Source organism: Amblyomma maculatum, chromosome 5, assembly GCF_055883805.1.
Source record: "Amblyomma maculatum isolate TAMU_Amacu chromosome 5, ASM5588380v1, whole genome shotgun sequence".
NCBI classification, from domain to species: domain Eukaryota; kingdom Metazoa; phylum Arthropoda; class Arachnida; order Ixodida; family Ixodidae; genus Amblyomma; species Amblyomma maculatum.
Window position 1 is genome coordinate 45266782 of NC_139348.1, and position 13357 is coordinate 45280138.

Here is a 13357-nt window from a genome sequence, read left to right on the forward strand (position 1 = left end):
TCAGCCTGAAGACCCGGCAGCCTGATGACAAGGCATCCGTTTGTCAGCTGTTCTTGTCAACTCTCGTTCTCGTCCACTTGCTCTTCCACTCCATCAATCATCCTCTATAGAATTACTAACATTGTTATCTTTAATATCCAATGTCTCTGCGTCAGAATACAGTCGTAAGTTGCCCCTTATATAAAAAATTTTCCCGCAAAGATATTAATCCCCCTTTATCGAAGCCTAACGATCCTGCCTAAATGACCTAAGGACCGCGATTCTAGATTCACATGGAAGGGACTTCGAAGGCTCGATTTTGATCAAAATACGAGGCGCTTGTTGCAAGCGGCTTCCAATTCAGCTATTTGATATTGTCTCGTCACGAAACACCTCTCGACGACCAGTCAGTGAGCGAACATGTCACCTGATAATAATACTCCCTGCTGAAGCCGTCAGACATTTTTTGCTCACGACGTCAACGCCGACAATGCATACGCCGCATTTTCTGAAGAATGCATCCCATCGCGTTAAAACATGCCCACATTTTGCAAACGGGGAGGTACGAGGATTATTTTTGTGAGATTACAAAAATGATGTAGTGCGTTGTTTCAAATGTCGCCAGCAGCCAAAGGCACGGCTTTTCGCAAGTGTAGTCTATGTTTTGGTCGCAATAATTCCATCTGTCGAACTGAAAATGAGCTCACAATAAATGTTAATCACCTTTAAATTACCTCAAAATTATTTTTTTTTCGAAAACAGATTCTTGTTTCTACTGAAAGGCATATCCGTAATGACAAACAACATACAATTAACAATGCCGTTCTGTGACTGCATTTTTGTAAAGTGTGCGGCTTCCCTATATTCCTTTCCCTGGGCATAAAAATTTGAATAGCAGTTTAGCGTCCGTTCGTCTTTTCCTGGGTCGTTTTCTTCAGCGCCTTGCTTCAAAGTGATTGGAACATAATGATATGTCTCTTTATGTATTGAGTGGCGTCCACTGGCTACATCGCATTCAAAGCTTCTACCTCGTCTTTTAGCTGGTGCCCAACAATCTTCTTTCAACCTCTAGCTTTAGTATACCCCCAACCAGAACCTTCCTTTGGGCTAAATAATGCGTACTATCTGAGGGATAACGTAACAGTGTAAAACTAAGACAATTGAACACAAGTAAGACCGAGACAGGACAAACGCTAGCTTGCTCTGACTGTACTCATTGTAAAGGCAGCAAATATAAAGAAAATGCAAGGCTTGCGCAGGATGCAAGAACACGGTACGTACATGAAATAAACCAATCCGTTAGAGTAATAACATCTCGCTTTTGAAAATTACGGCAAACGTATCGCGCACACAATCGTTTCCCTTCTTTTTTTACGGGGAACGCTATCAAAATCTTCTAAAACTTCGTATTTCTACTCCTGATTTGAATCTTTATCTCCTGAAGTCATGGTTCACACTTTTTGCAGTGCCAGCATCTTTCCTCCCCCGGAGCATGTTCTGCCTTTCGGTTACACACGAAGCATTCAGCACAATAATTCGAGATGCCAGCATCCTAGTTATTTTAACGATCGTGCGTGTTCAGCGGCACGGTCATCTACGCACCGCCCCGTTTGGCACACATAGGCTTTCCCGCATGTCAATGATATCTCGTACACCGCACTAATGCAGCTTTACATGTTTTTTTTTTGTTGTTGGATGAGCGCTTCTTATCTCCCGCAATGCGCACGCATAGCTGTGCAAGCTTTCGTGGGGCAGAAAACCCGACTGGAACGCAATATCGATTAGCCACCTTTTTCACATTATGGGCAGCCCGGTGCAGATAAGGCACCACTTCTGGTTTCATGATTTGCTTTCTTGGCTCGCACGACGTTAGAAACATGGCACATTTGATTTTTAGCAGGTGCGGCTTCAGCAACAGCAGTGATGACAGCATTGGATCCTGTGTGATTTGCATCGGATCCTGTGTAGCCCCAATGCTTACTAACATTATGTCTAGCATTTGTTGACCTCGCCCTAAAACCAAGCTAAAGAGGTACGGGAGTACTAAATGTATTCAGGCAAGTTGATCATTTTTATTAGCTTTTAAGAAACAGGAAGACGCTGCCTACACAGAGGCTGTAAGCACAATTTGAGCCAACTTCCAAGAAGAGGGTCATGTTCTGGTGTTCACCCATGAACTTCATATGTGGGGTTGTCTGCAGTTGTTAGATCTAAATGTTACCTTGGCCACGGAACATGCTTGCTGGCGATGCTCACCACGAGCTCAAAAGGAAGTACTGCTTTATCCCTAGCGCATTCAAAAACTGTGATAGAAGCCATTGCTAGCCTTTGCCTCGAGTCTGCTCTCGTGAAGTCATGTCACCATACTATGCAGGCGAGTTTTGGAAAGCAAGTTGATCGATCACTACTGTCGCTGAGGCCCACCTACGAAACATCAACTATGCTAAGTTTCAGATGTCGTGCGAGCCAAGAAAGCGAACCGTGAAACCAGAAGTGGTGCACCGAGTTGCCCACAATATGAAAAAGGTGTTGAATTGATACGGCGGGCCAGTCCTGTTTTTTGCCCCAGGAAATCGTGCACAGCTATCCGTGCGCATTGCGGGAGATAAGAAGAGCTCACGTAACAGAAACCATGGAAAGCATTACGTGAAGTGCTGCCCCGGTGTGGTGTACGAGATACCACTGACATGCGGAAAAGCCTATGCGGGACAAACGGGGCGGTGCGTAAATGATGATCGTGCCATTGTTCATACAGGATCATTAAAAGAACTGCGAGGTGCGCATTTTTCGAAATATTGTGCTGAATGCTTCGTGTGTGACCGAGCGGCAGAGCATGCGAAGAGAAAAAAATGAAGCTTGTGCTACAAGCAGTGTAAACAACGACTTAAGGAGATAAATATTCTGGGCAGGAGCAGAGATACGAAGTCCCGGGAGGGTTTGGAGGCATTCAACGTGAAATAAAAGGCAAAATATTGTGGGGTAGCTATAATTCTGTACGCCTTTTCAAAAGCGAGAAGTTATTTCTTTGACGATTTGGTTGATGTCACGTACCCCCGCGGAGAAAAGGGGTATACTCCAAGCGCTCCGAGAAATCTGCCCGCCAAATTTTTCTGGCAAAGAAGCAGTTATTTCTTAGATATGCATAATGGTACCCTCCTTGATATATTTTCTATTTTATCCAAGCAATTTTGTGTGGCATATATTTTTATACTGAAAAAAAAAAGCAATCGGCACGGTTCGCGTGGAGTATACCACTTTTGTCCACGACTCTACGTATTCTTGCATTCTGCGCATGCCTTGTTTTTTGGTTTTTATTTTTGCTTCCTTAGAAGTGAATAAAGCCAGATGATGTTAGCGCTTGTCCTGCGCCGGTCGTTTTTGTGTTTTATCTTAGTTTTGAGCAGGTACGTCATCCCTAAAATACCACCCAACAGGAGCTCGCAATCATAACAACAAAAAATGGCAATGGCTTAGCTTAGCTAAGCCAGGATATACGTAGCGCGAGGTACAAACTTTGTCAAATATTAAGAGCCTTTAGGGTTTGCCTTTAAGCCCCATATTATGAATTCTTAATAATTGCTAAAGTTTTAGCAAGTGTAGACGGCAGGACGAAAAGTAATCTTACCTTCAGCAAGTTTGGAAACCTAGGAATGCATTACGAACAACATAGTATGGCTCAGAAGTAGCCCCCCTGAGCTGTAAACTTTTGAGAAACGGTGTACCTTTCCCTGCCTGAGCATGCGCGGTCCTGTATGTCATGACAAAATAGTCAAAGTAGCCGTGAAGTTCTACACAGATCTCTACAGTAGCCAAAGTAGTCAGGCCCGTAATGAGATTGGCGGTAGAGAAAAACAGTCAGACGTTCCACCAGCGACAAAGGACGAGGTCAAGAAAGCATTATAAACTATTAAAAGGGGGAAATCAGCTGGAGAGGATCAGATAACTACAGATTTGTTGAAGGATGGATGGAAGGAAGGGTGGATGTGCTCGAAAAACTGGCCGCACTGTATACGTAGTGCCTGGTGTCTTCGGCGGTATCGGAACCATGAAAGAATGCAAACATTATCTTCATTTATAAGAAAGGGGACGCTAAGTACCTTAAAAATTACAGACCAATCAGCCTACAGTCTGTTACGTATAAGGTATTTACTAAGGTAATCGCTAATAGAATCAGGACAACCTTAGACTGCAATCAGGCAAATGATCAAGCAGGTTTTCGCAAACGGTACTCTACTATCGATCATATCCATAGCATCAACCAGGTGACAGAAAAATGGTCGGAATATAACCAGCCCTTACTAAATAGCATTAATTGACTAAGAAAAAGCATTTGACTCAGTAGAAATTTCCGCGGTGATTCAGGCATTGCGAAATCAAGGGGTAGACGAGCCGTACGCGAAAGTGCTGGAAGAAACCATAATTCTTCATAAGGAAAGCAACAAAATTACCATAAAGAAAGGTGTTAGGCAAGGAGACACAATCTCCCCAGTACTATTCACAGCTTTCTTAGAGGACGCATTCAGAGATCTGGAATGGGAGCAGTTAGAGACAAGAGTAGATGGAGAATACCTCAGCATTCTGCAATTTTTTGATGACATTGCCTTGCTAAGTAACTCAGGACATGAACTGCAAACAATGATTGGTGACCTAGACAGAAAAAGTAAAAAGGCAGGCTTGAAAATCAATATGCAAAAGACTAAGGTAACGTTTAAAAGCCTCGGGAAGGAACAGCAGTTTACATTAGCTAGCGAAGTACTGGAAGTAGTAGCCGAATGTGTCTACTTGGTACAGGTAGAAAGAAATAAACTTTAATTCCAACTCCAACCGCAGGTCAGGACCATGAAAAGGAAATAAGAAGAATAAGATTGAGATGGAGCGCATTTGGCAAGTAATCACAGATTATGACTAGCAGCTTACCGGTATCGCTCAAGAGGGAAGTATACAACAGTTGCGTCTTGCCTGTACTCACCTATGGGGCTAAAACGTGGAGGCTAACCAAGAGGGTTCTACTTAAGTTGAGGACAACGCAGAGGGCTATACAAAAAATGGTAGGGGTAACATTAAGAGATAGGAAGCGTGTATAGTGGGTGAGAGAAATAACTTAGGTTACTGTATTCTACTGGAAATCAAGAAGAAATGGGCATAGGCAGGACATGTAGTGCGAAGAGAGGATAACCGATGGTCGCTTAGAGTAAGTAACTGGATTCCAAATGAAGGAAAGCGTAGCAGGGGGCGGCAAAAAGTTAGTTGGGCGGATGAGGTTAAGAAGTTCGCAGGGGTCAAGCGGATGCAGCTAGCACAGAACCGGGTTATTTGGAGACATATGGGAGAGGCCTTCGCCCTGCAGTGGGTTTAGTCAGGCGGATGATGATGGTAATGTTTAGCAATGAGAGATATTTGGGATACACATCTTTTATTCATTTTGCTTGACAGGGATGCAGACTGCCAGATGATCTGTGGACTAGCATGCAGCGGTCTCCATTTTGTCTATCAGTATTTCGTTTTTGTAGTCTCCAAACGCAAAGTCTCATACATTAGATTACTGCCCGTTGTCAAGCCCATTTGGTACCACAGTCTCTCGCACACACTACACATGTGTCCGAATGGGCTGCTTACAGAGCCTGCTTAAAATTTCCGGGTCGCAGATATGCTTTGGAAACTCCAATTGAGTGATCAGTCACACGACATACCTTCTCAACCGCTTCTGCAGGTTTCCGTTCACTGACCTCTTCCATAGGCCCTAGCGAGGAGGCTATGCATGCACCGTCTATCACGCTCGGAAGTCTGTCATCGCCGTTTGGTAAACCGTTCCTTTCTCTGTTCGGATTTCTCCGCTGCCATCTGATCATCTTTACACTCATTCTCTCTATTTTGCTGGTTTGCGCCGCTTTTTACGCTCTGCCAGCAGCTGCGTTTCGGTGGAGGTGAACTGGCGGTGCGCCAGTGTGCTGGGTGATGCCAGTGCACGTTAAAGATCCCAGTTGGTTAAAAGTACTTCGTAATCCGCGACTACGATTACTCTTTTTTTCTTTCCACTTTCTCTCCCACCTTCATCATTTCCTTTACAGCGCGAGTCAGGTGTCCACACGGGAAGTGTGACAGATACTGGACCAGTCCCTTTTTTGTGAACCAACAAATTGTATTATTATTAATATTAGGGGCTGTATCTTGGAGTCTCCGTTTGGCAAGGCATTCTCTTTTTTCTGACGTCGCACGTCACTCACGATGCTGCTGAAGGGCACAAGCTGTGCAGCTCTGATGTCACTCGGCTCCTCGCGCATGCGTAGAACTGGCGAAGCGACAGCCGCAGCGAAATTAGCGAAACGGCGAAACTGCAGGTAATATAGCTCTCGCTGCAAAACATATAGCAAAGTAAAATTCAAAAATATAATGGAAAAGCGACTGCCGTGCAAGCGAAAATATGGGTGAAAAGAAATTCAGTAGAGCTAATGAAGATTTGTCGCATTAGATGATATGACCGCTCGTGTATTTGACAGCGAGTGTTTCGTATGGCGTCTTATTACCAGTAGCAGGTAGCAACCGAAAGATGGTTACAATCCTCTTTTAAATCATCGCGATTATTTAATTGAAACATTATAAAAACATTGTAGTGACGCGTCTTATTTTATCGCATTAGCTGTTTCCTGCTTTTCATTTTGTGCTTAGATTACTACATTTCTCTAGCTTTGATCTCTATTAACGGGCTAGGTCGCTCAGCGTATACATTACTTATGCCGCTGGAGGCTTAGAGATGTTTGGAGTAAGATATGTAATTGCTCATGCCTCTTCAAACTGTGTGGCATATGCACTGGGAGTTGGGGTTGATAGATGTGGAGGCAGTGGATTTAGCATTGTCGACGAGTCACTCAAGTCGGTCTTCTTCCAGACCACTGATTGCGTCTTCGAAGATAGCGGAGCAGAATCACATTTTGCTTTCTCCTGAAACTACCGCTCTATCTTTAGTATCTCACCTTCTTGAATTTAAGTAGAATCTTATGACACAATACTCTTTGAACACCTTCGAAGTCAGATTGAAGCGTAAATTCAGCCTTTGAAAAAAATACTGCGAAAGCTGATCGAAAGTTGATTCTTTGATAGGATAAATTTTCTCCGTTTATTTCAATAATGAAAAAGAACAATACAGTTATTAAAATCAGTACAAACATGCAATATTTCAATACATCAACCATGTGTTGCGATTTTGCAAAAGCTTTTTTAAAAATACAAACGGAGATTGCTTCTTGTGGGCGCTTCTTTGCAGCTGGTGACATTTAAGAGCAAAGCTCATGTCTGAGTCAAAGCGCTGATAAAGTTCAGATGTAATGCCAACTTAAGTGTGTTTCTGTCGTTGTAAGAGAAGTGCATATATGGCTTGGGGAAGAGGAGAAGCCACGTAGTAGGTCAAGCGTTGCCAGGAGCAATCGCAGTATAACCGCTTTTCTTCCTTTCTCACGAGTCTGTCTTGTATAAAGAAATATTTTTAAATGAGTTAAGTTTCCTATCATTCATAGCAGAGGCAAGGCAGGGGATTTCGCAAGTTTCAGGCAAGAGACATTAGGCATCGAAGTCTGCAAAATAGCGCAGTGAAATACAGTGATTTTAGATATTGCATTCATCAGAGATACACGAGTTCTTTCATCAGAGTCTTTCCTCCAAACCTCTAAACCTCGCATTCTCTCTTTAATGTCCGGTAATGTCATTTCAGAACTATCCGTTTTGCAGTACGTAGTCACCAAAAAAGCATGAAAACTAGCCTTGGAGACTTGAGTGTTTGAGAACGATTAGCACGAGGATGTGGATTCGATTACGACCACCGCATCCGCGTTTTGATTGATATACGATGTAAAGAACACACAGATTGAACAAAAGCAGCTGATGCTAATGAGAGAGCATAAACTACTACAGATCCATCCACAACGAAGCCCCCATGGCCAACATCATCCTGAAACTAAGTTCATCGACTCACACATTACGTACGGAGTCTCACTGGATACAGAACACAGACGGGTAAATGCAGCAGTGAACCACTTAATGCGTAAAGAAATAAAAGAATGGGTAGGTTTCATACTCACGGCACGGACGCGTTGATGTATGAAGTAGGCCTGGTTATCTTCATAATTAATAGCCAACACCATGGTAACTGCTGCGATAAAATAGGCACCTAATCCAGTCATTAGTATTGCGAGAACGTTAGCTGGATTCAAGCGCAGTTAGGGTATTCATCGGAGTGTAGCTTGGTATACTGAATAGCAGGCATACATTGTGCCAACAGTAAAGCTTGCCGCATGATATAAAATGAGCTCGCTCTAATTGGGGAAGTTTCAGCGCTACAGCCTAGAAGATGTAATTGCACAACAGTTTTTAGCCAGAATATAAATTCGGCTTCTGTACTGATATGTAAAATGTGCGTCTACTTTTTGCTTTAGTTCTTTATGTTTTCTGTGCATAATTTAATGCTAATGAAACATGCTAATGAAGTAAAACCTTACCCACAGCAACGCTCGCACAATATGGCAGCGTGCTTTCGACGAAATCAATTCTTCGTAGTAGCCAGGACGAATAAAAGCGTTTCAACCTAGTTTTTTTTTTGCTAAATTGCTGCTTAAAATGCGAAGTAACATATCCATTCCAAGCGGTGGAGTTTCTCAAACTGATTTTTCTTGATCTGCCGGCAGCTCCACAGCACGGTGCTACTGTCAGTAGCTCAAGATAGCTTCTATGCTTGACACCGCTGTAGCGTATGAGCGACGAAGTGTGATTCGTAATCTATAGAGCGAGGAACGAATGCTCATTGATATCCACAGGAAAATTCAGCCCATGTATATCGGAAGGTGTCTTACTTAGAGAAGTGTAAGATCGTAGTGTTATGATTCCTCAAAACTCAGTGAAGACTTGAATTCCAATACTTGTTCGTGGAAGCCGAGTGCGTAGCTAAGAAAGACATTTCTTTGATGCAAAGTACGTCGTTCTGGGGTCCTCAGGGTACCGGAAAGTTTCATGTTCGTGGGCACCTAGGCAGTTTGAGAGAGCGATGAGAGCCAAGCGAATGATAACTATGTACAAAACCGTGGAAGGTACTACCTGGAGTAGTATGTACGTTTGCATTTACCCGTATTTACCTTATTTTGGCTTTATATAGATAGAGTTTGTGATACGCCTCCGGCTGGCAGATGCATGCAAATTTGAAATAGTGCGTATGTAACAAGAGAAAGGAATTTTGTCTCGCCTTTTTTACAGGCCAAACCAACATTATTGGCAAGGAGCATCAGGTTGCTTCAAGCGGATCTCGAGTGAAGGTAAAATTGTGAAGACGTTGTATTCACTGAGATTTTCAGAAATTGTTATGAGTAGGCGCGGCTTCAAGAATTCGCCTACAATCGTCCAGTACACCAACTGTCAATGTATCACCAATATATCGATGCAACGAACATGCCATTCATCACGTTGAATTCCTCCCATCGACATAAATTTTCAAGGACCCTTGTTCTCGGCCCCCGATTATTGTGTTGCCTGACTGCATGCGTTGTGCAAAAAGATCGGAATGCGCACAAGATCGGGAAATATAAGTCTAGGCGTTTTACAATACGACGGAGTAGTTATAATTTATGCCATGGTTCGCTGTGTAGTTATCAGGCTTTTCGGTTGGGAATATTCTCCTATGCGCATATGCGGTTAAGGCGCGGCTGGCGTGGACTAGGCAACATGAGCTGTGCTTTTGTCTTGTTTATTTTGCTTTGGTTTTCTTATTAATGTTGGTTCGCCAACGTACGTAGCATTAAAAATATTTCAATACCAATCAGCAGTCCTTGAGAATCGGCTATTTTCGCCTTAGGTTATCACATCAAATTTTTTTGTGCGGCTCCGCAGAGGTTCAGGAGAACAATCCTAGAAAACGATTGAAATCGGTATAAACAGCCAGTTGCAAGGAACAGGAAAATAAATATTTAAAAGATGCTCACCAAGCGCCGAATGTCATGGGACCACAATGCCGACGTATAGCGGAATGAATGTCCCTGTGCTTCATTCAGCGGAAGTCTCTGATCAGACTGCAAACATCGTGTTTCTCTACCACAATAACAAACTATCAGCAGGTGTTTATTCCAACCGTGATGGCTCAGTTATGTTCCTCATGGTAAACCCTGTGGTCTAATGATTTATACCAATTCTATAGCTTACATTGAAAAATGCGTCCCAGCTTGAAAATAAAACACATATTCATTGGACGTAATGACTACAAATGCAAGGTCCCAATGATGTTACACCTGTCCACAATGGCATATTTTGCTTGATTTTTCAACAACTATCTGATCATAATTATGAGTACTCAAATGCTTGGTAAGTACATTAACATTAAAATAATATGTTTTGACCCCGATGCCCGCTACGGCAAGATGACCGCAGCGCGTTTGAACAGGCAGCTGAACTGAAACCAATCTATTGCACAGTTCTATGTTTTGTGATGAAACGAGTAAAATAACGTGCTTTCAATTTGATTTTGCACTACCGCAGTTGACTAAAATCGGTTCTATTAGCTGCGACCGTGCCACTATAATCAGAACTGCATCCCCCAAACCAGTATTTATTAGACGTAGTCAGCATCAATGATAAAGCATTGTGTAGTGCTGGTGAAAAATAGCTAACTTAACGAACAGTTTAGTAACAAGGCTTCGCTGTTTTTGTTCAACATCACGGTGACACCTCCGCAGGGTGCGGTTTGTTCAAAGTGAAACAGCACACGCACAATTCCGCGCAGGGCATTTCAAGTTATGATATTGCTACGAAGATCACGAAGCGGGCAGCGGCGCGGGGCGGAGCGCTCGCGCCATGTCCGCTGGCCATTAAAGCATATTTCATCGTCATTTCATCACGTCGTTCTGTTTCTGTTGTGCCGCTGTGTTCCATCGCTTGTCATGCCACCACGTAACATTTGGTAATGACGAAAGTTGGGCGAGTTGGTTAACATTCATGATGGAAAATAGCGCGAAGGTACACGAAGGACGGAAGGAAGTAAGACACGGACAAGCGCTAACTCGCAACTGCAGGGTTCATTGCTGAAGCACGCAATAAATACAGGTCACATGAAAAAAAATAACACAAAAAACAAAACGAGAGAGAAGAGAGTGAGAGAGAAGCAGCCTCCTACATGGGAAGCTAGGTCATAACATAGGCAGTAACCCACAGTAACACGCGCCACTCATTGCTGGGGCGGGAAGAAAAAAAACACAGGGACATGCTCGAACTTGGACCAAAATTCGGCTTTGAGACCGTCCTCAAGCCTGCCGAAAAGTTGGCAGCAGCCAAGTCTCTCTCCCGTCTAGCGCGCGTTGATGTTCGCCCTAGGTGCGTGGAAGAATGCGTCGGCGTCCTCGAGAAGACGAAAGGCAGGCAAAGAAAGGTAAAGAGCACCAGTTCTCTCGTCGATTTCCTTGTCTCGAATGATCTGAGAGTAGTACGCGCCGACAAGGAGGGTTGTTTTGTGGTGATGCCAGATAGCACTTTTAGGGAAAAGGCTGCCGATGCCATCGAGAAGAACTTTAAAAGGATCGTGTTCAAGGGCCAGAGAGTTCAAGAAAACGCTGTTTCCTTGCTCCGAAGCCACAACTTGGAAAACCTGGCGAACTCCGTGAAGAAGGCAGACGCTGGGCAGTTGATGGTGTTTTTCACAGCTAAGTCCCACAAAACCGGCATGCTTTTCCGTTCTATTGTTTCTGAGCGTCACACTTGGCAACACTCGGTCTCCCTTTACCTGCAGAAGCATCTGACATCATTGAACGTGCTGGATCCATTCGTCATCCCAAATTCGGAAGCACTGGTTGACCTTCTGAGGACCAAGAATCAGGGCAGTGTGGTAGTTTTAGCATTGATGTTGAAGATTTGTATTATTCTATGCCTCATGATGAGGTAATGAAAAGTGTTAAGGGTTGTATCATGAATGATAACGATGAACTTGCCTTTGTGAACAGTAGCGGTGTGTCTGTAGGCACAGTGATGTTTAGCTGTCTTCGGCAGGTAAGAAGCAGAAGATGATGATCTGATGATGGTCAGGAGGAGATATATATTTACAGAAGCAAAATAGTATACATAGGCAAAGTTACAGCAACAAGTCACACAGACAACTATAACTTAAAAGAAAAGGAAGACTTTCGCACAGAGAAGTCACTTTACAGGCCCTTACTTTCCTACCGAGCGTTTCGGTTAAAGCCTAGGGGGTGTAAATACGTGCTAAGCACGGAGCCTCAATCTTGACTGTCGAACATGGTCCGAGGACCGCTTTTTGATACCAGACATCAGCAAAGACCCAAGGGCGGTCACCTTAGGTGATCCGCCCCGAAAATGAAGCAGCCAATCAAATTATATAAAAACATGCCACAACCCCAGTGGGTTGGGAATAATCTCGGACCCAGGTCCTTAATTACGTCAAATTAAAATACAACATTCAAAACACACACCCTTTCCATTCGCTGGTCCCCAAACCCTCTCACACGGCGCCTGTCTTTGCCTCCCCTCCTCAGCGTGTTTGCGACGTGACCTTGCAGCTGGCGCCTTTGTGAAAGGAACGCCGCGGGGGATCTGGAGACTAGGCTACCCCGCCGTCCCGTTCGAGGGAAAGGGGGGGGGGCACTGTCCCAGAGCAGTGTACAGTCGCCGTTGCTCGGACCCGATGAGCCGCTGCGTGGGGGCCAAGTGCCGCGCCTATTGTCGCCTTCTGCAGGGCGTTTAGTGAGCGCTTGGGACAGGGCAAAACGGCTTCATTATCGGGTCTCTCTGCCCCGATGTTTCGCGACACAGCGGGACATCGCTGGGCTGATTGCCTACTTGGGAGGGCCAAGGTCGCGCCTATTGTCGCCTTCTGCAGGACATTTAGTGAGCGCTTGTGGCAGTGCAAAAAGCTTCATTAACGGCGTCTCCCTGCACCCATGCTTGGCGCCACGGCGGGACATCGCTGGACGAGCCGGCCGTAAAGTGGTTCGCAGAGGCGTGCCGCTGTTGTTCCCGACTGATAATTGGATGCGCCTGCCGTTCGCTTCTTGGCGACGCCTCGGGGCGAAGGGACAAAACAAACGAAGCCTCGCGCGCGCCCGCGCCCAAGAAGAGGGAAGAAACGGAGAAAAAAAAATCAACAGCGGTCGCTCCTTGGCCTCGGCGCGTGAGGGGTTCGACCGCTAGCTCGACTCCACGTGCGAGTCGCTTTTCACTGCGGCCTTACACGTAACTCCCAAGAGGGTAAATGAGCTTGGAATCTGGTCATTTTAGCCTAATACAACAAAGGCCGCAACAACCCGCGAAGAAAACAAAACATGTAAGACACTTCGCACGTGAATGGAACACCAAATGAATCTCGCGACACAAGATGGGTATAACACAAAACAAATCACAC

At 44.5% G+C, this 13357-nt stretch overlaps 1 protein-coding gene across 2 annotated transcripts in view; it reads right to left on the bottom strand.

Annotated features, from left to right (window-relative positions):
• LOC146188219 (uncharacterized) overlaps positions 1-8361 on the bottom strand; it is a 51314-nt gene extending 42953 nt beyond the window's left edge. Inside the window, exon 1 of one of the 2 annotated variants that reach the window (XM_084603692.1) lies at positions 8052-8361. In XM_084603692.1, coding sequence (XP_084459818.1) covers positions 8052-8153 — 102 coding nt within the window. In that variant the 5' untranslated portion in view covers positions 8154-8361. The remainder of the gene's footprint in view (positions 1-8051) is intronic. The other variant, XM_084603691.1, reaches the window with a different exon arrangement.
• Between the last annotated feature and the right edge of the window lie 4996 nt (positions 8362-13357).